General features: G+C 42.1%; 1 protein-coding gene and 1 pseudogene across 1 annotated transcript in view; both read left to right on the top strand.

The window, feature by feature from the left end:
- Nucleotides 1-207: 207 nt before the first annotated feature.
- On the top strand, nt 208-8,920 carry LOC120849436 (annotated as a pseudogene).
- Nucleotides 8,921-11,480: 2,560 nt separating this feature from the next.
- The window catches only part of LOC120849437, a 32,700-nt gene continuing 20,597 nt past the window's right edge, over nt 11,481-23,583 (top strand). The window contains exons 1-2 of the mRNA XM_042293627.1: nt 11,481-11,510; nt 11,612-11,673. Of these exons, the coding sequence (XP_042149561.1) occupies nt 11,496-11,510; nt 11,612-11,673 (77 nt within the window). The 5' untranslated portion in view covers nt 11,481-11,495. The remainder of the gene's footprint in view (nt 11,511-11,611; nt 11,674-23,583) is intronic.

The following is a 23,583-nucleotide window of genomic DNA, read 5'->3' as shown; positions in this document are numbered from 1 at the left end:
TATGAAGCAATCTTTTCTTTGTTTCTTGTGTCCTTTCTTGAAATTATTTTCCCTCTTAGAAAAATATATCCTGTATGCTGTATGGAGGCGAAACTTGCAATCTAGACAATGCTTTTTAAATATAGGCATACCAGCTCGACTTGAGCAATTATGTGGTCTTCTGAAATTCAGAACCAGGTGCTCGAGAATTCAACCTGCTTTAATAACATGCCGCATTACATAGTATACTGTCGGTTTTTTTAAGTAATATTTTGTAGGTCCTACAATATGAAAGGTTGATATAAATGCCCTTTCATTGAGAACATACCCTCCTCTTTAATGTAATACAACACTTAAACCAAGAAATTAGGTATATATGACTATATTTTGTCCCCTTTAAACTAATTCACTTCGCTTTATTACTATAAGGAAGGCACCAGATTAGCATAGCGAGACGCGGGCAAAGCATATTACGATTCCGTGATTTTTAAATTGTGTTTTGTTACTTTTAAAGGATATAAAAACAAGGCCATTCCTGATATACCAGTGCTACGCCAACGAAAGCAGCGTTGATCTCCGGGGTCCGTCAATTTCACAGTTCTTTTAGACGGGACCAATTCAACCACATCGGTGGCCACGGCCATCCTTTGGTCTGCATCAAAGGGAACTCCAAACTCCTACGTGAAGTGCGTATGAGCGTAGTCTCCTTTAAGGAACATGATAAGAGTACAATACATTTCTGTAGATTTAAACATGAATACCTGTTTTCGGCTTTCCTATGTTATGAGAAGTGCGTTCCCGGAGCGTGTGATCGCTGACTCATTGTGATGTTGGGCGTTTCACCGCGGCCGAAATGGTCGTGTAAAACCTGCGCTTTACATAGAAATGAAATGGGTTGCGTGGTTGCCTCTCTCAAACAGCCTATTATTAGGTACATATCGTTTAGTATAATTAGGTTTTTAATTAGATGGAGATAATTATAACTTCTAAATGCAGTCGTGAGGTGTTTGCGTTTCTTATTGTCCGCAAATGCGCCTATAGGGCAACTGGAAACTTTCATGCACTACTCCGCTTTTCACACACTCCCAGTACTTCTGTGAACATTTTGGCAGAAGTTAATACGGTACAAATTTATTTTCTTCGCCATGCATAGTTTGCGATAAAGATGTTATACAAATATGCGTGTTTTTTATGTTTATGCATAATGTTGTGGATGATGTCGTTGATTGCACAGCGCTACTGAATTGTGCGTATTTACCTTTTCCTCAAAGGTCTAGTCATGCACTTTTATTGCTTTTTACTTCTGTTTTACTAAACTCGGATCTTATTATACATCTTTCACTGTTTTTTAACAAATTCGATTCAAAGCTAGAAACATTTTATATTGAAATTTTGAATACAAACAAACAGAAAGCGCATTGACGTCTTCCTTTCGATTTGACATATCCACATTTCTTCTGGTGATGTGAATTATCATTATTTTGACGTGTAGACCACTGCACACCTGTTTGTGGGGCACAAAACTAATGTAAATAGCTTAATAAAATTGCAATCATAAAAGATTTTTTCTGATAAAATCGAGTTCGAAAAGAATTGTAGGGCATTACGCTATTTAACCGTGGACAATAGAAAGAGTAAGTGTATACGTTAAAAGAATATAACTGCGCCCACGATATTACTTAATGTTCTTTTGTTAGCTCATACTTGCTACTGGTCTTAAATGTAGCGCTAGACATGACGGTCTTATACCAATAATATATATCAGTGTTGATGGAAACTGGCAAAACACGTGCTCAAGCACATTAACTTTTCCCCGCGACTGCTGTAGTCTGAAGTTATATATATATATATATATATATATATATATATATATATATATATATATATATTCTACTCGCAGCACCATATCATAAGGGCGTGATTACTCTATATCTAACGAGTGATCAGTCACATATTCCACGATTCCGTGAGAGATTTGAGGGAATGTTCAACGCACATCAGGATTATCTCAATAGAGTAAGATTATCTCAGAAGACTATCTCTACAATCGTCTTTTGAACTTTTTATCACATTGCCTGACTCTCCTTATCTAGGACACATTAAATATCATAAGGCTTTTAGGTTCAAGCTGATTAAATAATATGGCATATCTTATATCGTTTGCTTAAGAACTCGTTTCTGATTTAGGGGCAACTTCCAGGCATATTATGATGCTGCTAGAGGTGTCGGTGTCTTCAACACTTCAAGTGAGTAAAATATTCACACAATAGAACTGGAGAAGTAGCGACCATTTAGCACTTCGAGTATCTATAACGAAAAGAAGCTATACACTACATTTCTCCGATCGGCTTTTTCACATCTATTAAAGACATATGAGGAGAGTATATCTAAGCTTCGAATGATGGGCCCTTATCTTATTGCTAATCTACATGATGTATCTTGATTAACTAACCTCCATTGTATGCCTTTTTTCCATAAACAAAATAATCTTTGTAACAAGGAAGTATAAACTGCAAAACCATCGCGCATTAATTGACCTATGCACACAGATAAAGCAATGAATTCTCACAATCGCTCACGTCAAAGTTTAATCCAATTTACGGATAAGAAGAGCAACAACTGTGCTGAAGCAGAACTTTTCTCCAACGCATAGACACGAGTAGTCTCACATTTTTGACGATTGTTGTAAAACGTAACCATTATTAAGATTAAAAAACGTCCCGACTACTATGTATGTATTAAACAAACTATTCAGCAAAACTCCGCCGAAACAACTTTAAAATAGATTCGATGATGTAATCCCAAATGCCTAACACTTTTAAATTCCACCCATATAGTCCCTCCAGCAACTCAAGTGATTGGATGGCTAAGTAGCAGAAATTATTTAAAAAATCTATAGTTACACTTTTTAAACTGTAAGACCTTTGATACTTCGGCTGTTATTCCTGTATGGACCGCTTGTCGTTCTGAAAAATACACGAGAAAAGATGAGTTTCTGCCGGAAAAATCTGTCCGTGGTTTTGTCGGTTCACTGAGATTTGTGCTAGATATTTTTGTTAGATTTGTATTTGATTATTTAAAAAAATTAATAATAATGTTTATAATTGGTGAACATATATTTTAATTACTAAAATACATCGCATTCTTAAGTACAGTTTTGTGTGTACTTGAGTCTTGGAGTAAACGTAAAATGCAGGTGTTTTCGACTACTTCTATTTCAAATTAATGTTTATATGCACAATATTTTAGCGTTTCAGGTGCAATAAATTGTAAATAAAATATTATTCAGTTTATATTTTGTAACTGCTTTATTATTCAGAAAATATAATTATTTATGCAGTTGAATTATTGTTTCTCATCAAGTGCATGGTACACACTTTAATACGTTGAAGCGTTTAAACTCCCAAAATATCTGATATGACAAAGAGTACCTGGATGAAACATTTATATACATCTACGCACGTATGCACCAAACATCAAAATTATAATTCAAGTGCTGTAATATTCCGAGAGATCGCCCCCCTAAAGGCGAGAGCAAAATGTGTAAAAATGAGGAGTGGACTCTTTGGGGAATTACATAAAAAAATTTAAAAAATATAAATTTATTTATGTGACCTGGAATTCTTGTTTTCACATTAAGTGGCAATGGAGCATAGAAAACTGTCACTCCCAGTTATCAATGCTGGCTTATATCTCGGTGTGACTTAGTAACACTAATTCTGTCGAGGTCACCATTGGCCATCGCCAGCTAGAAATGGGCTATCTTTCGATGATTTTAACAATATAGCAGATCGCACCAAAAATTGGGGTGGGTTATCTTTCGGGGGTTTCTTTCGGTATATTACAGTGTACTGAACCCTAATATTGTATACCACATTTTTCCTCGCTTAATGCACGCACAGTCAAATTATCTAGATTACACGAAATGAAATTGTTAATTTGAAGCAAGTTTAGATCAATGTTTTTTTTTAATGTTGAAGATGACTAACATTTTTGGTGAAGAATTATAATCACGTTGTGCTTCCTGGGAAGCCTTACGCCCGAGCAGCAGTGTTACATAATGTATTTTTTATACAGAACAGCTGCTAATGTGCACGAAAGGTGTTCAAAACCTATCTTCGCAACACAAAATCTTTGCATGCCGACTTCACTTCTCAAGAGAAAATGTTTTATTACAAGGAAATGAACAGTTCACAGGAATAAATTTTTAATTTTATATTTTGTTTTTTAATTGCTCTCAACCATATCAAACTGTCTCATCCATTAATCCTCGCCATTCAACATGATCACACAACTTTTAGATAAAGCTGCATGTCACACGTCAGTGTTTTATTTTTAATAAAAATGTTTTTACTACTGATGTTTTTCTTAACTCTTCAAATGTTTAGCCTAACAAAATAAGAATGACGACAAAAAAAATCGGTTCTAACTTTCGTTCTAATGAGTCATGGTTTTTCGATCCAGCTGCAGCTGAGGATATAACGGTTCTAAGATATTCCAAAGGAAAGTCACTTTACGTGAAACTTGGTAAGTCAATGGAGATTTTTTTTGCTTTTCAAATCAGTTGAAAATAAGCCATTGCCCAAGGCTAGCGTCTTATAACACTAATGGTAGGTGCTTTATGTGAATGGAGCTGTATGTATAATGCTACCATTACACACTTTGAAAATAAAAGCAAAAACAAAATATTGAAGGACGGTTCAGAAACGGGTGTGGCTCCGTCATCGTTCCACAATAAAAATATTTCAACACAACTAAAGGAAAATAAATCATGTTAGAGACCCTCAGTGCCTGCCGACGTGGCACAGTCTTCGGGTCAAAATTTGGTTTTTGTCTAGAACAATCTAGGCGTTGAAGTGCACGAAGAAGCCGATGTAGAGCCAAACGTTGCCTTCTGTGACCCGTGTGTCTTGGCTCTAATTAAACCAACAATTGCAAAAGCTAGGCTTCGCTGTTTTTAGTGTCTGTTATATGATACCTTTGGGCCTAAATCGCGAAAAAATTGCCATAGTTGGGCTTCACGTCTCGTTGTTCGATTTTCATGTAGCAACTTTGGGCTAAATTCAGGAGCTAGTGCCAGATTTATACTTCACTGATGATTCTACGATTCATATGTGGCACGTTTTGTTTAAGTCTTGAAGATTGGGATTATGTGGCGAGCGAGACAAAAACCCATAAAAATGCCAAAGAAATTTTCTCTAGCACTAACTAATGCATTGGAGCAAAACCGTATTAGGCCCAAGCTAGGCACCTATTGGATTGCCAAGCTTGTGTCAAGTTAGACGCGTTGCTTTGACGTGCTACTCGGGATTAGCATCATCTTCACAAAAAGGGGGGAACGATCCTTTGTTGGTGGCTTAGATCAATGCACGGCGTGAGGTTCTATTTACATCAAGGTAAAATGTCGATGAAATTGTGCGGCCATAATATCTGTTCATGCACGATTTATGCTTTTTTGGTGTAAACTTTCGTAGACATACTCGTGGATAAGCTATGACGCTTATCCACGCTGCTCGCGGATTCCATTCGAAACAATAACAAGAACAAAAAGGCTGGAAGGACTGCACATTTATGTTCTCGATTTTTTTTTCTCACTCACTTTTTGCCGCACATCGACAGACCCTGATAGACGCTGCTATTGGACCTCGAGTCGTGCATGATGGAACGCTAAAACGCCTTGCTCATGGTCGCGTCTAGCGAGCGTTATAATTTCTAGACAGGGGCGGAATAGCAGACGCACGAAGACGCAAACGAATGCCGACGCTCAGCTTTCATGTCCGCGTACTACCGGCATCGTAGACGACGACAGAGAGTGGTGAAATAGTAGACGGTGCCGGGGCTGCAGCGCGTCTGCTTGTAGGACTAGCAGGTTGTGTCAGAGGCCAAGACAGTGGTGCCAGGAGCGCGTCTCCGAGTGGTGTCTTTGGCGTGCTAAAGATTCAGTACATCAAAAGTGCTTCTCCAGTGGCCACAGACGACATCATAAAAGCCAAAATGTCATTCTGTTGGATGATGCGATCCCCTGACGGCTGGTCGTAGAGACGAAATCACGAGCGAACGCGAGTGTCACCATCTTCACGGCGTCCCAGCTCCTGGTTGCTGAAGCGTCCGTGGACTGTCACATTAGAGAGCGACCCGCAGCAGAACAGGCGTCCGCCAGAGGCACCACTAATGGTGAAACTCCTCCAGGATCACGATCGGCGAGAGCATGACTTCCTATGACGTCATCAGGCGGAAATTTAGGGACCACCTTTTTGGACGCGATAAACACACAAGTCGGGGACGCGTTCCAGGCATTGTAGCCAGATTAGACGAACCAGATATCACGAAATTGAGGCACTACTGTAAAACCCTTTACTTTCGCAGCCCCTATTTTTCGCGAATCGGTCACAGATGACATAATCGCGACCACTAAATTTCGCGAATTCCAGACGCCTGCGTTGAAAATCTTAAGGACCGGAATTTTCGCGCGCCCTTAAATTTCGCGAATTCTTCAATTCGTGAAATTCGCGAAAATTGAGGGCTCGCGAACATTAAAGGTTTTACAGTATATTTGCAAGCATGATTGGCCGAGCAGCCAAGCCATCATGAAAGTGGGACAGCGCGAAACTAAACGAGGAACGAGTAGAAGAGGTAACGACAGACACAGCGCTGTGTCTGTCGTTATCTCTTCTACGCGTCTCTCGTTTAGTTTTGCGCTGTTCCACTTTCATGATGTCAAACCAACTCTCCCAACTTTGTGCGTTGTTGCAGCCAAGCCAATTAAGCAGTAATGGTCGGGAACACTGATCTATGGTCGGGTCTTGGAGCGGACCGTGACCTCCACCTGAATTGCGTGAGACGGCGTAAATAATGCACGATTATTTTTCTTGTGGAAAGATTACTTTATAAAACACATGTCCTCTATGACCTTTGAAATATATCTTATTCCAGTTCAGTGTACTTTTACTAAAACGCGTGCGCCACCATAACTTCAGCAACAAATCTAGTCGTTGTTACTTCCAGCGACCGAGATCGAGCTTCACAAAATGGTAGTTTTTGCTACACTTCTTCAACACAGAATGTCTTTATGCACGAAATGTTAAAACCAAAGTGCCACTCTCCCCAGTGTTGACGAAAAAGCGTGACACTCAGGCCAAGGACAATAAAGCCTATACAGCCCATAATAGGCAGTGCATAGGCGTACAAAGAAAAGGCATTGTTGTACCAGAGTTATCATGTGTTACTTAAAGAACTTGCCTTATGCTTTTTGTTTGATAGGCGGCGTTATCTGTATTTTTTTTTTGTATACGGTTCTCAAATGAATTGTAAGCTCGCCTGTCTTGTTGAGCTTTGTCTGTTTTCACGTGCCACCGCACACAAGCCGTACTCACAGATTTTCTACCCGCAGGCGCGTTTTACCACGGCTCATATTATGAGAATGCAACTTGAATTTCCCAAGCGTGATTGTTACTACCTTGAAATAATTCATATGTGAGAACGTTTCGTCGTAATCTTGCCACTAAATTACTCGCGTAATTTGATATCTGTATGCGTGTTTTTTTATGTTATGTTATATTCGTTGTGTACCACCCAGAAGGAATTGAGCTGTTTGTGTACACGTAAAAATATTTTTAGTCCCCTAAATATTCGTACGTAGTCATGATCAGGCATAATAAATGGTAAGAAGCCAGATATACCAGGCGACTCAATGAGAATCGCCATCCAGACACGAAAGTGCAAACAGCAGTACCAAGTATGACTCAAAGAAGCCTGCGTGAACATGCAACTGTTAGTGCGCGTAGCTGGGTCTCGAATGACGAAGCGTAGCTCCTCGCGTGATCCCACAACGTCACGGGGAAGTTCATAACGCATCAACGGATGGCACAGTGGGCCTATGACCTCACATTTTAGCAAAACATCCAATAAATAGATCAGCGGGTGCAATAAACCCCATCGCTTTGCGATGACATCAGTTCCCACAATGCGCTCCTCGCAATCGAAGCGCACTAAGGACTCAAGGCGCTACACGCGCTCTCGGAAGAAGCAGGGCCCAAATACTTTATTTGAAGAACACGCTCTACTTCGCTCAGTTGCATCAAAAAGCGCATCTCCGGCCCCAAATACTGCTCGAGCGGTTTGGAAACCTCTGCGCCCGAGAAAACCATGCGCATCGCAGTGTCGCGCGTGCCAAGGTAGAGGGCTGCCGGGGCGTACTTACTACTGAGATACCGGATTCACCAAGACAGCCGAGACGGCTGCCTTCGCTGTCTCGGCGGGTTTACACGACGATAGATGGCGGCAACCACCCCTCCCAGTTATAGAGTGGCTCAATGTTGATTGCTGCTTGCGCCTTTCGTCGAACCGTTCACACTGCGCTAAAGATTCCGGCGTCAAGGCCATATCTATTTGTGTTGTAAGATGTATTTCCTAGTAAAGCATTTGTAGAACCTATGAAAATATCACATTAAAGCATAATTATCGCACACTTCACTCCTCAAAAAGAAAAAAAAATACTTATCATCATAAACCCGGTGGCCTCGTGAGTCTGTCGTGTGTGCAACACCTCCAAAACCGTCCAAACGCTGACGGTAACAACGCTTAACTAACAATAACGCACACATATTGCTGGCACGATACCTTCTATGCTCAATCAAAACAAGAAATACAACCCTAAATTTCCCGAGGTTGCCTTCTTTCTTTTTTAGAGGAGTGTAAAGTCATGAAGTGGTATATTATAAAATACTTTCGAACCACTGTTTCGACGGTTGTCGGAGGTTATTCCCGCATTAACCACAATTCTTTAATATGTTGTGTTCCAGATGTCACCGATGTCACCAGCAAAAACAATAGTCAAGCGTACAAGATATATGATGCCGACTTCAAATGCACGAATGCAAAAATTGTCTTGCGTGAGGTTTGTCCCTTTCCGTGCAACATGAAACTGACCCGAGAACTGTAAAGCAGTCAAAACTGAGACTGATTTGATTACACTTGGTTTTAGCACGTTGTCTCTTTTGCACACTCGGATAACATACGTTAGCACATTCTGTCTTTTTCAAGGGCAAAATGCTTTCTTTTATACAATTCTAGAGCTTTGAAATAAAGAGATATCTAAGTTGCAGGTCAAATAAAATATCTACCCCCCCCCCTCACCCAGCGGCTTCACGTGTAAAGTTATTCTAAGCACAAGTGCAAGCACGTCACCCATAACGTAGTAACACTTAGTGCTACTCGCCCGCATTTATTCATTTAGCTAAAAGAAAAAATAAACAAATAAACAATAAAGGTTAACGTCAAGGAGGGCTGAACAGCCACTTCTTACATCTTGTGTATGAGTAATCTTTATGATTTTACACATGGAGAGGAGGGGAGAGATTTTGCATTAAAAATTTTAGCATAGATGTTGCGAACATTTGTTAGATGAAGAGGAAGGCACTTCAAGAAATCGGGATTGAAATCGAAAGCGTAGAAGCTTGAGCTTATTTTTGGTATGCCAGTAGAAAGAGGTGGGAGCGTAAGACAAACATTAACAGTGATTGAACCATGAAGTGTCAGGCACACGATTCTTGAAGGGTTGTATAGTTAAATATTTCTAAATTTTATTATGGCGCGAAACTTTAACTTTGAAAGCACGTGCGGTGAGTAGTTCTATGAAAACGAAAACATCAGTGAATACAAGCCATATATTTTTCATTTCCATTTATTTACAGGTGTTGTTTACAGTAATGTTTATTAGGTAAAAAAAATTGAGAAAACCAATGACTTTTTGTTTTTTCAACCTGTTTGATCAATGTCATGCCAAACCGTCCAAAGTCACGTCTGTTCACTTGGATGTGGAATTAGCCTAGCAAAACGTACCTTGTTTTAACCTACGAGCAAGCAACGCATATCACGCACATTTTCACAATGTAGGTGCTTCAATTATTTTTCTTGAGTAGTAAATTGCAAAAATGCTGATTTTTTTAACCGTATTCTGGCAGTCTAAATTGCACGCGACGTATGCATCTGACCCGAGCAATATTTTCATTAGGGTAACATTTTGGTGAATGATTGCATTAGACCAAATCTAATTTTGCTGTACCACAATAAGCACAACCATTTTGTAGAAAGATAATATTCTTTCTAGAAAAACTAATAAAATGCGCGGAACTTGAAAAAACAACAAAAAACGTTAACGTCAGAATGCAGCAAATACGGCAACACGAATGAATATGACTGTAAAGATATGATTTGAAGTGTATGCGCTTCCGAGGTGAATGCAGGGGTATGAGTTTAAAAACCGTGATCTCGTCATATGGTTCGAGAATTTTTAATCGTGTTTGACTGCGCCACATTGAGATAAGACAGAGATCTACTCAGACATCTTTGCTTCGCAGGCCGCGTTCAAGTCTGCTTTTTCTGACTTGCCATGCTTCTTACGGGCACATATGTTCCGATTTCACACCCGTCCAGGCTACATAGTTTAAGGCAGTCAAATGACTTCAAATAGGCACTTATCTTAAAGGTTTCTAGACGTGACCCGGTACTTTTACCAAAATAGATCAAGCTCACATTCAGTGCTTTGTGTCCGCATTTTCTAGCTTAAAAAAAGTACGACGCTCTCTCGTCGAACTGCGACCTAACTGGTGGGTACTGTAAAATTTAACAACAGATAGGTTGTAGGACGCCTCTGCACCTTATAGACGTCTATAAAAGAGGCTCTTGGGTGCTGCCATTTGAGCGATGATGGCGCCGCCTAACGTTTGTGCGTTGCCATATTGCGGTGCTCCATTGGTGTATGTGAAAGTGAAACCAGAGAAAGGGCAGTGGGCTTGTGGAATAGAAATACCTTGCTGCGGCCAAGGGCACGCGAGGGAGGAGCGCGAGGGCTGATACTGGTATATGATTATTGGGTCTCCTCAGGTGTGGGTTTTTTTGTTTGTGTGTGTGTGCAGCCTATCTCGTCCTTCTTGAGGGTGAGCAGCATGCAGTGATCCTCACAGACGCCAGAGTGGGCCTCGGTAGTGGACTGTTTCCGCATTACGGAGGAACAGTTGCGGGCGATAAGGAGGGTATGAGCAAAGCTTTTGGAGCACACGTGGAAGCGCTTTCGATGTTTTAAGTATTACAATTTATTTTGTGTTTGTTACTGGTTTGGTTGTTTCCTTTCATTGTCTTGTACACTTTTGCGGCCGAAGATGTCAAATGTATGATTCATTATTAGTTGTTGGCAGCCCCTCGAAGCGCAATGGCGTCGGCTTCAGGGAGTGACGCCTGGCAACATTGTGCGACAAGCAGCGAAAGTCCTGCTTGCAAGCTGAGTACGCCTCACCTTTGAGCGCCGTCCGAGGCTAAGCTGAAAACGCACTTGCGAGTGTGTACACCGGAACATTATAAATAATGTGAAACGCTGTGGAAACTGGTCCCGTGAGCGCGCAGTTGTTCGCGGTGCCTCGTTCGCGCACGCATTTCCGGTGATCCTGCCAGACACAGCTGCAGGCTCTCGTCATTCGCTTCTACAGCGTTCTAACCTCAGTGTTTTTGCTGATGCCTATATGGTCCAGGTAACTGTGAGTAGGAGCTTGTTTTGTCGTTCGTATCTTTATTTGTTCTGGTGTCACGCAACGTTAAAAATGAATTTGAGAGCAAATGAATGTTTCATTTTGTCCAGGCCAACCATAGATCGTCTTCAGGTCGCCACAACAACCCAAATTGCAAAGGACGTGGTAATAGGTAAGAAAACGGGTCAGTGCAACTTTTGCGGATACTGATTTTGTGTGTAATTTAATGCCATGAGTTTAGTGTGTAACGAGTTTCTCTGGTATTATGATACTCCAGAATTACGTTTGTAAGCTTATTTAAATTTTGATTTGTTCAGAACGTTTCAAGTCTATTTCAAGCCACCAAAAACAGTGAAGATCTTTATTATTCGGGATTACACCAAATGTGAAAAGTAAAGTGTGCTTAATGGCATATATAATATTGCTGAGAAATGATGTTTGAAGCGCGTAATGATTTCATCTTGATACGACCGAAGCGCGGAAATAAAATTTAAAACATAATTCACCTTAGGTTTGTAAACATTGATTTTGAGTCGGCTACCGATCCCAAAACGTTATTTCATGCGGCAAGACATCTTTTATCTAGATCGTCATGACATTTTACATATATATGCATTACATTGCAGAGTACGTGTAAGTTGAATTAGGTTATGGGCTTGCGAGGTTCTAAGTCTGAGATTTATTGTAAGTCTCATTAGGTTATGAGACTTACCATTACGAACACTTTTAAGTGCATTTTTACCAGATTGTCCAATCTGGATTTTCTGTCAGCTGCTACATGACACGCTAGGCTGAGGTTTCCTCCTTAGAGCCGATCTTCGCAAAACGCGGCGGCGAAGAGGAAAACTCGCAACGAAATCTACCCCTAATAGCCTGTTTCAATGTTGTGTGCTGCATGGGAATATTATCGACCTCAAAGTTCCCTTCTTCCTGTAAAAAAAAAGTGATAGGTTTGGACGACATTTTCCCATTCCTTGCCAGTATTAGTGGCCTTAGTTAAAACGCGAAAGGAGTCACTTTTCTGCGAACGCCGTAACTATCGCGCAGCTATATGCTCTATTCGCTTTCTCTCGCGAGGTTTACACGTGGTGGCGCCGGTGTGCAAATAACCCCCCACCTCTTCGGGTTCTGAACTAGAGGGCAGATTTCGCAGTATTTGTGAAATCAAATATACACGGAATCTTCACACAATGGCCAGTTATAGTCCTGTCAGACTTATTTCATTCTTATAATAAAACTATGAGGAGCAACAAAAATTAAGAAATATACGTAAACCGGAAGTGTGCCGGGGCTACCCAATAGATGTCGCCACTGAGTTTGTTGCCAAACGAAATGGGGCAAAGTTTAAATGTGACTTATAGTCGTCGCTACGGCTTTTAATTCCCGATCCTCGTCTTCACCTTGTCTTGCTCCTCATCGCTATAGGCAACAATTAGCCAGTTTTAAAGTGTAAAACGAAACATTAACTTTTCGCGAAAGGAAAACTGATTAGGCAGTTCATAAACGCTGCCGTAGATCAATGTACAAAACAGCTTAGAGAAAAGGGCGATAAAAATCAATTTGACTACGTTACGTTCGAACTCGAAAGTCACATTTCTCTCTCGTTATTTATACAAAATGATACTAATGCCCAACCTCATAATAGTTGGGACAAATATGACAAATAAAATATAAGACATGGAGGGAGTGGACCAATCGGAAAATACGATAAAGCTAAGGTACTTCAAACAAAAAAGCCAATTACACGTAAGTTTGTTCACTATAGAAGGGGATAAATACATTGTATGCACCACTTTCTCGCAAAGCACTAAAGAGAGTTAATCGCTTCAAACTACGGAGGGAGTTCAGCGAATAACGAGGCTACAAATATATTTAGACAAACAAAAATTGTAGCGCCCATCCACTTCACGGGAGGTTAGAGGACCAGTAAATGTATTTATTTATTTTATTGCAAAATACTGCGACCTTAAGAAAGGCCATAGGTAATGCAACACTCCCTAAAAAGACACAGCAATAAGTACAATAAAAGGGTTAAAGAAGGGATCACATCGTAAAATAGAAGGGTTATAGATAGTATGCACTCCCTAGTATGCACAAAACAACCTAAAGTGCATCCGAAAAATTATTAAAATCAAGTGAACGAGTCGCACCATCAGTGCTGTACCAGTTTTCAATAGTTCTAGGAAAGAAAGAGAATTTAAAACAATTAAGCTGTTATCTTTACTACAACTTTACGACAACTGTACGACATCTATATGATTGACATATGATTGCAATGAAGACTGGTGCACGACTTCGTTGTTTAATTGTCTTTATTCAATTCTTAGTGACTTATGATATCATTATCTTATGGTCGCTATGAAAAACCGTCATTGGTTGTATTTTTACGTCGGATTACGTTCTTGCTAAACGTGAGGTCGATACACGTTCTGTGGTCGGTTGTTTGTATACGTAAACGTGTTGCTATACGACAATTTTACATTTTACAGCGACTTGCTGTAAAATGTATCAAGAGTTTCGTTCTAAGCGTGGTATTTTAATGGTCGCGTAAATTGTTAAATACCCTCTATCAAGTGTATAAAACCTGCTCTCAATATAATCATTAATTGCCGCCTTGAAGTTACCTAAATCAAAATGCTATTAAAAACGTTTTTGTAATCTTAACATTAATCAAACAAAAGCGAATACGACAAACCCAGCCAATACACGGCGAATACGAAAGCTACTAGGTTTGCTCGATCGACGCACTCTGGATAAGTAGAAATTGGCTTCAGTGCCGTACTTCCACATTCTGTTTGGTGATATATAAGCTTGCGTAGGCGCGATTGTCTACGATTTACACATGCATGCCACTATTCGTTTAAAAATCGGCGGTGATATACGTTGCTACAATGCTAAGGCAGTAAAAAGAGAAAATGAGCCAGTGCTTGTAACTTTTAAGTTTATACTGCTTTAAATAAAGGTTGTCTATTAGATAAATTCTGAGAGTAAAACAAAGCATGTAAAAAGTTCGAAGCATCCTCACCTCAAATATATACTTCATTTAGAAATATTTTAACCATAGAAAGTTATAAAGAGTGATTGAAGTCAATATACCCGTATGTCCACGGATGAACTTTTGCATTTTTCTCTACACGAATTGTGTTTATTGACCGACTGTACCATGTCCGTGTAAAACGCGAGTGGTACAACATTAAAAAAAAAAAGATTACTAATTCGGATAACTACGGAGAACACGTAAGCTGTAAAAATTAACAGAAATGTTGTTGAATATGCGTATTGAAGTTTCCTGAATCTATCAACTTGCTGAATCATTTAGTAAGTTATAATCTAAGAGGTGTCGCAATTAAGAACGTGTTTTGTCTTCTCCATTATTAGACAATTTACTTGGAGTGGTACTGTAGAGCCATTTTGTCGAGTTATCTTTACAACGAATTATGCCAGCTTTATAACGTGTGTAAATAACCTTTTCATGGAGATGAATGACCAAATTATAGGGCTTGGCGTTTCAATGTTGTTTAGGCGCATTTTGGAAGTAACCTTTGCACAAAACATTATGTTACATTTTTTATATGCTAACATGACCTATTTTGCAGAAATGTTTTAGCCATGCAAACAAAAAAATTAATAACGCTGCTGATCTTCTGTTCATCGTTTGTCCTCCATTGTTACGGATCAAGCGACACAAAAGAGCTGACAGAACAGTTTTACGAGGTATGGTAACGTTACTTCCCTGTCTGTAAAAATTGTCCAAATTATGCCCCACAAACCGAAGCCTCAGCTGAGTACGCTGACAGCATTATATTTCTTAACAGAAAGATCTGTCAACATTGGAACGCATCATAGGAGGGTCACGCGAACTGGTTAAAACGCACAACCGAGCCATACCGAAAAATACCGTTTGAAGTTCGAACGGGTTGCAAACTGGTTGATTCGACCAGGTCATATGACATTACGCGATACAAGTACCCATTTGATATGGGCGCCTTTTTGATACAGGTAACCGTTTGATACGGGTAACAGTTTGATACTGGTAACCGTTTGATAAGGGTACCCGTTTGATAACGGTAACCATTTGATGCAGGCCCCCGCTTGATACAGGCACCCGTTTCATTCGGGCACTCGTTAAATACGAATACCGGTTTGGTAGGCATCCTCTGAAACTCCATCCGGGTACCCAAGTAGCACAACTCGCTGGTTTGGGAATGGGGCGGTACCGGTCTGCCGGCAAGATCCTACTGGCCCGACGCTGGAAACGCCCCGTGGGGCGACAACGGGCCAGTGAGATTGCCAGTCACTGGCCAGCGACTGGGACTGACTGGGACGCCCGGCACTGGGCGTCCCAGTGAGTTCCCAGGATGCTGCCAGCACAAACCCCCAGCGTAGTACCAGTAATAGGGTAAGATACCAGCAAAACCCCAGGCTAGCGGCCTCAAGCCATACAGTTCCCGGTCTTTTTTCCCAGCGAGTTCCCGGGCTGCTGCCAGCACAAATCCCCGGCATAGTACCAGCAGTACCGCAAGATACCAGCAAGACCCCAGGCTAGCGGGCTAAAACCATACAGTTCACGGTCTTGTTTTCCATGCTAACATTTGGTTTTGTGTGGAATTCACACCTGAATAGAAATGATGTAGTTCATAACAAGGGTTATTTTAACACGTAATGTGTGTAAACAATAAATGAAACATACAAAATTGTTACCGTCATTGTTTATTGTCAGTTGCAGTGAAGCTACAGTTGGCTGGTAATCATGCGCCTGTCGCCAGAGGAGTGTGCTGAATGAAAGAGGCTGCATGTCACGGGCCTAGGAAATTTTCTTCACACTTCTCATGCAGCTTGTGATGCAAGTCGACCATGCACCCGAGAAGGCAAGTCCTTCATTACAGCACCTGTAAAGAGAATCGACACCACAGTAGAATGACAGGGTAAATCAATACCAGCTGGACGTGACAATCCAGAAATTCCAAACTGGGGTGAGGGGCATGAGACAAGCAGCCCATATAAAAGGAAATTTTTTTGTAGCTAATGCACTAATTGTCTTTATTTTATTTTCAATCTGGAAACCATATCAAAATAAGAATCCCTAAGGGACACACCTGTAACAACACACTGGATGACCAAGGGGCGAAAATGGTCCAGTTATCTCATAATCAAGGTCAGCTATTTGTATGAAAAAGGCCCACTTCAGAGAAAGGCTTGTGGAAATCATCTATTTTAATTCAAAAGGGCATGTCGAGAGACGGGCAATCTTGGCAGAGTAGTTGGCATGTTGTTTAGCACTGACGTTTGTTACGATAGGTGTGCAGTCCCCGATATCCACATTCAGCATTTTTAGGTAAACATAGCGATTCATTAGCATTACTGAGACAATGACAAATCATATCCTTGACATATACAGCTCACCGTTGTACACATACTAATGAGATTGGGTACACACAGGTAAACATGTAATGCATTGCAGAGTATGACACCCTGGTTCCCACATAATGGCAACTTGACGACTAAAAGTCATCTGCAGACTTCATGAAATAAAAAATAGCGACTTACACAAAAACTAGTATATATTATCAGCGTCCACCATCAAACTCACATTGAGTGTTTTCCATCGGCATGCCCTAGCCCTTTAAAATGCCCGCAAGCCTCACTTACTTTAAGCATATGACATCCCATGAGATGAAACATTCCCTCGTTATCATCATTAAGATGTCTACAGGTGCGAACAGTTCAGGAATATCAATTGAAAGATGCCAAATCAGTAGGGAGGTAGTGTACAGTGGCTGGTAGATGCAGGTTAATATGTATGGGACATCTATTTTCTAAGTGATATTGTTTATCTGGTCAATTTTCTTCACATATCCATCACATACTGGGACAAGGTTCTGAATACAGTGGAAAACAGGAAGGAGGAGTGAGTTCCAGATTTAGTTTTGCACAAGTTATGTGGCAACTGACTTCATCCTCTTAGAATTTATTAGAGTGAATCTGGGTGTAATGATGTCTAGCCCGACAATACTGCCAGGAGCACATGTCCCAAAACCTTCAGAAACGGGTAGAGGAAGTTTTAATCATAATTTAAGTATTGCGATGAGAGCTGCTCACACTGAGAAATGATGTGAGCAGTGTCGGCCATCCCTCTGTCTGAAATATCTATGCGTCAGCCACCCCCTATCAGAAAAAGTTTTTGCTGAGTGCTTTTTACGGCCCACTCAGCTCAGGCACTGAGCGGGAAATTAACCAGGCATGCACGTAACGCTCAGTCGGCAGTGGCCATAGGGGTGCAGGAATTGTCTTCTCCATCGGCATCTGCGCTCCGGTTGGTCGTTGCTGACTGAGCGTTGTGTGCATGCAGGTGCTTTCCTTTTGAGTGGAGCGGGTCTAACAATGCTCAGATAAAACTATCTAATGTCTATGTCACAGCCTCAACAGCCAAACGAGCAGTCTTCTTCCTCGCTTGCACAATTCGCGACTCCAGCAAAACGGACGCCGCCAAGCGGGAAAACCGGGAACCAGCCGGTCCAGGTCGCTCCGCGCCCCTCCGCGTCTCTGGTGGCTTTCGCGGAGACGTGTTGTCGGCGCGGTGGAGAACAATGTAATTTGACAAAGGTCCGAATATTTCTTAAGTTTGCCTGAGTGATCATTAGTGTGGTGAAGCCTCAGTAGATTGTTTTCTTCTATTACGTGTTTGAAAACCCGTTTACTCCACAGCACACGGTCGCGTGCTTTCGATTTCTTGGATGGGGAGGAATCACAGAAAAACTTTTTGATTTCTTGTCTGTCTCGAATCACATTCAAAGTGACGACTGCTTGGTAACTGATACTGGAGGGAACATCAATGTTGCAGTCAAGTGAATGGGAAGGTTGAATAGCTGCTTTTCTTGAGTTTGGTTGTGTTCGGTGAGCTTCAAGTTTGAGCCACCCACGCCGGTCGGTGCGTTGGCTATTCATCTTGGCTGCTTTTCGTCGAAAAATCCTCTGGACCACACTGAAGGAGTTGGGCTGATTTCGCAATTACTTGATTCAGGAAAACTTGCTCGCTGCAAATGATGAATGAGGGAAATTATCTGTTTTCAAAAGGTGGGAGACAAGTCTCGCAACGTTAGATGCTGTCACGGCATTTTGACCTATCGCGCCTCCAATATTTATATTACGAGGACGTCGAAGCCAGCAGCAATATACGTCTACATTGGTCAGGTTGACCGGCCACAAAAAGATACTAATTTTCTCCGTTCAGTATTCGAAGCAAAGTTCAATGCAGAGAGGTTCTGCGTGGATCTTCAGCAGTTCACCTAATAGCTAGTCAACTAAGCTCATGTTTTAACCCGAAGGATATACTAATATCGCTTTAGTGGGACCCTCCCATAGTACGTAATACAATACATAACCCGCTCGTCAAAATGACTTCTCGATTTCTACTAAAACCTGAATTGAAATACGAGTATCAGCTGCTCAGTGGGGCGCCGGCGGGTTAACATGGTCCTTGGCTCATGAAGCGGTTGCTTAATCTTTATAAGTCTCCTGCAGCCTGTGTTGTTGGCCGAGCAGACGACTGGAGCTGTTTCGTAAACGCGGATACGCACAAAAGCTCGATTTCGCGGACAGATAAGTCGCATGGTCCAGGCATGCGAGTTAGCTGAAAAGTTACTCTCTGTGGAACAATTCTATAGTCATCGCCGCTTTCCTTAGATGATCAAAACTGATTAGTATATTACCGTCTCTCCGGAACCCATAGTTTTGGTTTTGAACGAAATCTCCAAAACAAAAGTTTGACACGAAAAAAAAAAAAAAACACCGGCAAAACAAAACTATGCTTTGCAAGTTTATCTGCACCGGCTACTTAACCGTCTCAGTTCAAATACCTATAAAATTGGGCATTAAAAAAAAAGAAAATCTGTTAAATTGAACGCGCCACCTGTTCAGGCGGCCCGGCCGAGCCGCCGCGACCTGGACTCAGCCGCCATGTTTGTTTGGTGGTGGCGCCCCCTATAGGTCGCTGGAGTCGCGAATAGACCAAAATTGCACTGCATACTGCTTTAGAGGCTTGTTGGCATGTTTCACACTCACTCTCTGCAGACAGCTAGGACTATCGGTAAGCGAGGGAAAAAAAAGTGTGAACACATATCATGCATGCCAAAAGAAAACATCAATGGGACTACACGAGACTGCATTAAAGTTGCCAATTGGGCGCGTTTTATACTGCACAGCCACTGGCTGAATCACAGAAGTGTCACACTTGCCGAGCTTGAAGTACAGTCGTGATCTTTACGAGTGTGAACAAGCGATCGTCGACTGTTCAGTACTGGGAGCATCATGCACCAGCGGACTTGCTCTCCTTTTAAAATGCCTTGCGAACCAAGCATGGTAAGTCATCTGATAAGGAGAGAACGTCACCACGGACAGCACTGAGCAGTTGATAATCACCTGCTTACCTTCATATGGATCAAGTCTCTACTTGGCCAAAGGAGGCAGTACGTGTGCAGCAGAAACGGCTGTACTGAAATCTCAAAAGGATAAAAGATCAGAACAGGCTTGGTGAGGTTTCACGTTGCAAGTATGCCCATGCAAATTTCACTTTCTAAAACAAAAACACGCATTTCAAATTGCCATCCAGGACAAGCTGCTATTACACAGCTGTATATATAAGGCAGCTTACCATCAACAACCGTCGCAGACTGCCATGGACCTGATCCTCGGCTTGGCTGATGATGCAGGAACGAATTGGCCTAGTCGATGCTAGCTTCCGTTCGGCAAGGGCTGCACTGAGTATAAAGATGAAAAAAGTGTTGTAGATTATGTGAAACAAACAAAAGCAATCCTAGCATCCACAATTCGCTAAAGGCACTGAAAACAAAAATAAGAGGTTGGGTCAATTATTTTAATGCAATATACTTCGGACACATACCATGACTGCAGGTGAGATATTTGCTGCCTTCAATCTAGATCTGCTTGAAAATTTACAAGCCAAATAACAAATATTTTATAAGCTGAAATATATTTTGCTGGAACTACAAAATCTGAAGACTATCTCTGCAAATATGGTGCTATCTAGTACATCAGAGATGAGTAGAATTGGATTACAGCGTCCCCCTTACAAAGATTGAAGCAAAACAAGTATAGAATCTGCCGTGCCACTACAGTAAAACCTTGTTAATTCGGATCTCATGGGACCGGCAAAAATGTCCGAATTAACCGAAAGTAGAAATATCGAAAGGACAAAGAAAGCTGCGCGAAAACGTTGCCCTGTGACCCACCTTTATTTTGAGAAAAAATCTGTTATTACCGCCTGCTTTCTGGACGACACTTGGGCGAAGACGGCAACTTTCCTTAGCGCGGTCGAGTGCTCCACCGCACTCGTACTGTCGGAGCTACGCATCCCGTGCGCTGACAATGTAGCACAGCAAGGCCTCTTCTAGTTTCGGGTGCACCACCTTCCAAGGCCGTTTTCTTTTCGCGTTGAACTTCTCGCTCTCAAAAGCCCGTAGGATATCGGCCAAAATTTTTACGTACGTGGCCAAAGTGCTTTTCTTGACGTCGTAACTTTCCATAAGTTGTCGAAAGACGCCGCCCTCCAAGGCCCTGAGTATTTCCACTTTCGTCGCTAAATTCTTAGCCTAGTACAGCTGCAACGGAAAACGAGTAGCACAACTGACCAGTGATTGGGGCGGCGAAATCGCAACACCCGGTGCCATTTTTCCCGAGCGCCGATAGCGAGAGTGCCAGTCACGTTGCATTTTACAATGCGGGGGCGGCCGACGAAAAATTGAGGGATAGGATAGTTGTTAAAAAGGCGGGCTTTAGGATCCCTGCGTTGAGGCATAAAACGTGACTGTCACTCTCGCTATTGGCACGCTCGGGAACAATAGGCCCGCGTGTCGCGATTTTGCCATTCCGGTCGTCGGTCACTTGTGCTACCCTTTTTCCGTTGCAGCAATGCTTCTGCCGCTTCCTTGCCAGGAGAGTAACGCGCTGACGCACGGCGATCCAGAGCAAAACTGGTGCGAAACACGGAGAACCGAAAAACCATGGGAAAACCGGAAAAATCACGTGCGCACTTCGGATGGATATCGGTTATACCTTTTGGAACAGACGGTAGATAGCGCCACCTGCCGAATTCGTCCGAATTTACGATAGTGCACCGCGTTCTTTCTGAATTAATGAGCGTTTGCTGCCATTGACTAATACATACGTTTGACGGGACCGAATCGGCAGTTCAAATTATCCAAATTAGCGGGGGTTGAATTAACGAGGTTTTACTGTACAACAGAAACGACTCTACTGTGATCTCGTGGGGATCAGAGTTTGGAACAGGCATGAAGGATTTGGCACGAGAAATATGCCAATGTCATTATTCATTTTTGCAACATTAAAATTACTCTGAAAGTGCGACCAGCTGCAGGGTGTATTAACGCAAATCTTGCGAGTGCTGAATTGTAGGCACAGTGCCCTGGTTGTGTTCACGTGCGATATATGACCAAATACCATAGAGACCAATACTGCAAACCTCATCGAAAACCAATGGGTGCGGTGGCGAACGGCGTGAGTGGCGCTGTTCACCTCTCTTGCCGTTCATTTGTGTTTGTGTGTTGCCACTTCCAATGGGAAGGCTTCAGCCATTATTGGGAACACTAAATAAACAAATAAAAATGCAAACACAACACACACAGCAATACTGGCAACAAGTCGAGACGCACTTCTGTTGTAAACTCAGCATTCCGCTTACGAATGGGATGCGCAATTTCCCTACAGGATTTCATTCCATGTGAATGGCATCGGAATTGCTAAAGGCCAGTCCATAAACACAGTCTGCGTTAAAAACAATCCTATCAGCAACAAGTTTCTATTATATTGCTCAATATATAGAGCACCTTACCATGAACAGCCTTGGCAGTCTTCCATGAAGCCTGGCCTTCAGCAGAGGAAGCTGTCATTCTGTGTCGTCTCAGGACACTCGCATCAGAATGGCGAAAGTGAATGCCAACTTCTACTTGGTAAGGACTGCAGTAAGTATAAAGATGAAAACACAGATTAGAATATACGATAAAAAATATCATAGACCAACGTGAAAAAAGTGCACAAAAAGACAAGGACAAAAGGACAGGAACACATAGGACGCAGACTGGTGCACACTCACAACTTGATCTATTGAACATAAAAGAAAAAGGATCAGAGAAATCAGAAAGGCTGTGTTCGGAGAATGCGAGCTTCAGAAACCAGGGCGTGAGCAAAAGATGTCAGGTAGACTGTTTTACAGACACTTTGGAAATAACAACAGCCTTTCCATGTAATAAGGTGGTGAGTTCATTCTGATTGAACATCCTGAAAAGTAACAAACAAAAAACAAGGAATAAAAGAGAGGAATACATACACTACATACGAGTGTAGACTCCCAACTCACAAATTGGAGAAGAAAAAAAAAATAAAGAATGCGAAAGGAGCTTTAGCAAAAGTTCGAACAGGTCCAAGTGGAATGTGCTAACTCCCACCCATATGCATAAGACTGTAAACACAATTTTCTTGGCAGGTCAGGTAACAGACGGATGTGCGGACACATTGGTCGCCCATACTAAGAATAATAAAGGCCTAAAATAATCCCCTTGTATGGTTTTCACAGTATCTGCTAATTATTCACGTTTTGTCTAAAAGCCTCGTCCCACTAGAGCGACAAACACCGATTTTCGTCCGACGACACCACAAAGTTCCATGTCGCCGATGCTGTCCCACTGCAACGGCCAACGCCCGCGACAAATAATAGAGGCGGAGGGCACTGCGCTCTTCCAGACATTCTAGTTTACCAGTGAACAATACGGTGGAGGGAGGCAATCAAACAACCCCCCTTCCCCTTACCGCCTCCACCCGCCGGCGGGCCGGCCCAACCCCCCGCGCGCGCGCCGCTGCCGCGGTTTCCCCCCGCGCGCCCGCCGCTGCCCAAGCGCTGCCGCGGTTCCACCCCCCCCCCCCCCCCCTTCCATCTCCCCAAAAGTTCCGCCGCTACTGATGGACCTCGAACGAGTATGCAGCCTATTTGTGAGCGAAGAAAAACAGCCTCGCATTACCCCATTCGCGCACAATTAGTAATACTGGTAAA

The sequence above is a fragment of the Ixodes scapularis genome, unplaced genomic scaffold (genome assembly GCF_016920785.2).
Source record: "Ixodes scapularis isolate PalLabHiFi unplaced genomic scaffold, ASM1692078v2 PGA_scaffold0__279_contigs__length_252992795, whole genome shotgun sequence".
Classification (NCBI taxonomy): Eukaryota; Metazoa; Arthropoda; class Arachnida; order Ixodida; family Ixodidae; genus Ixodes; species Ixodes scapularis.
This window is presented reverse-complemented; position numbering and strand designations above follow the sequence as displayed.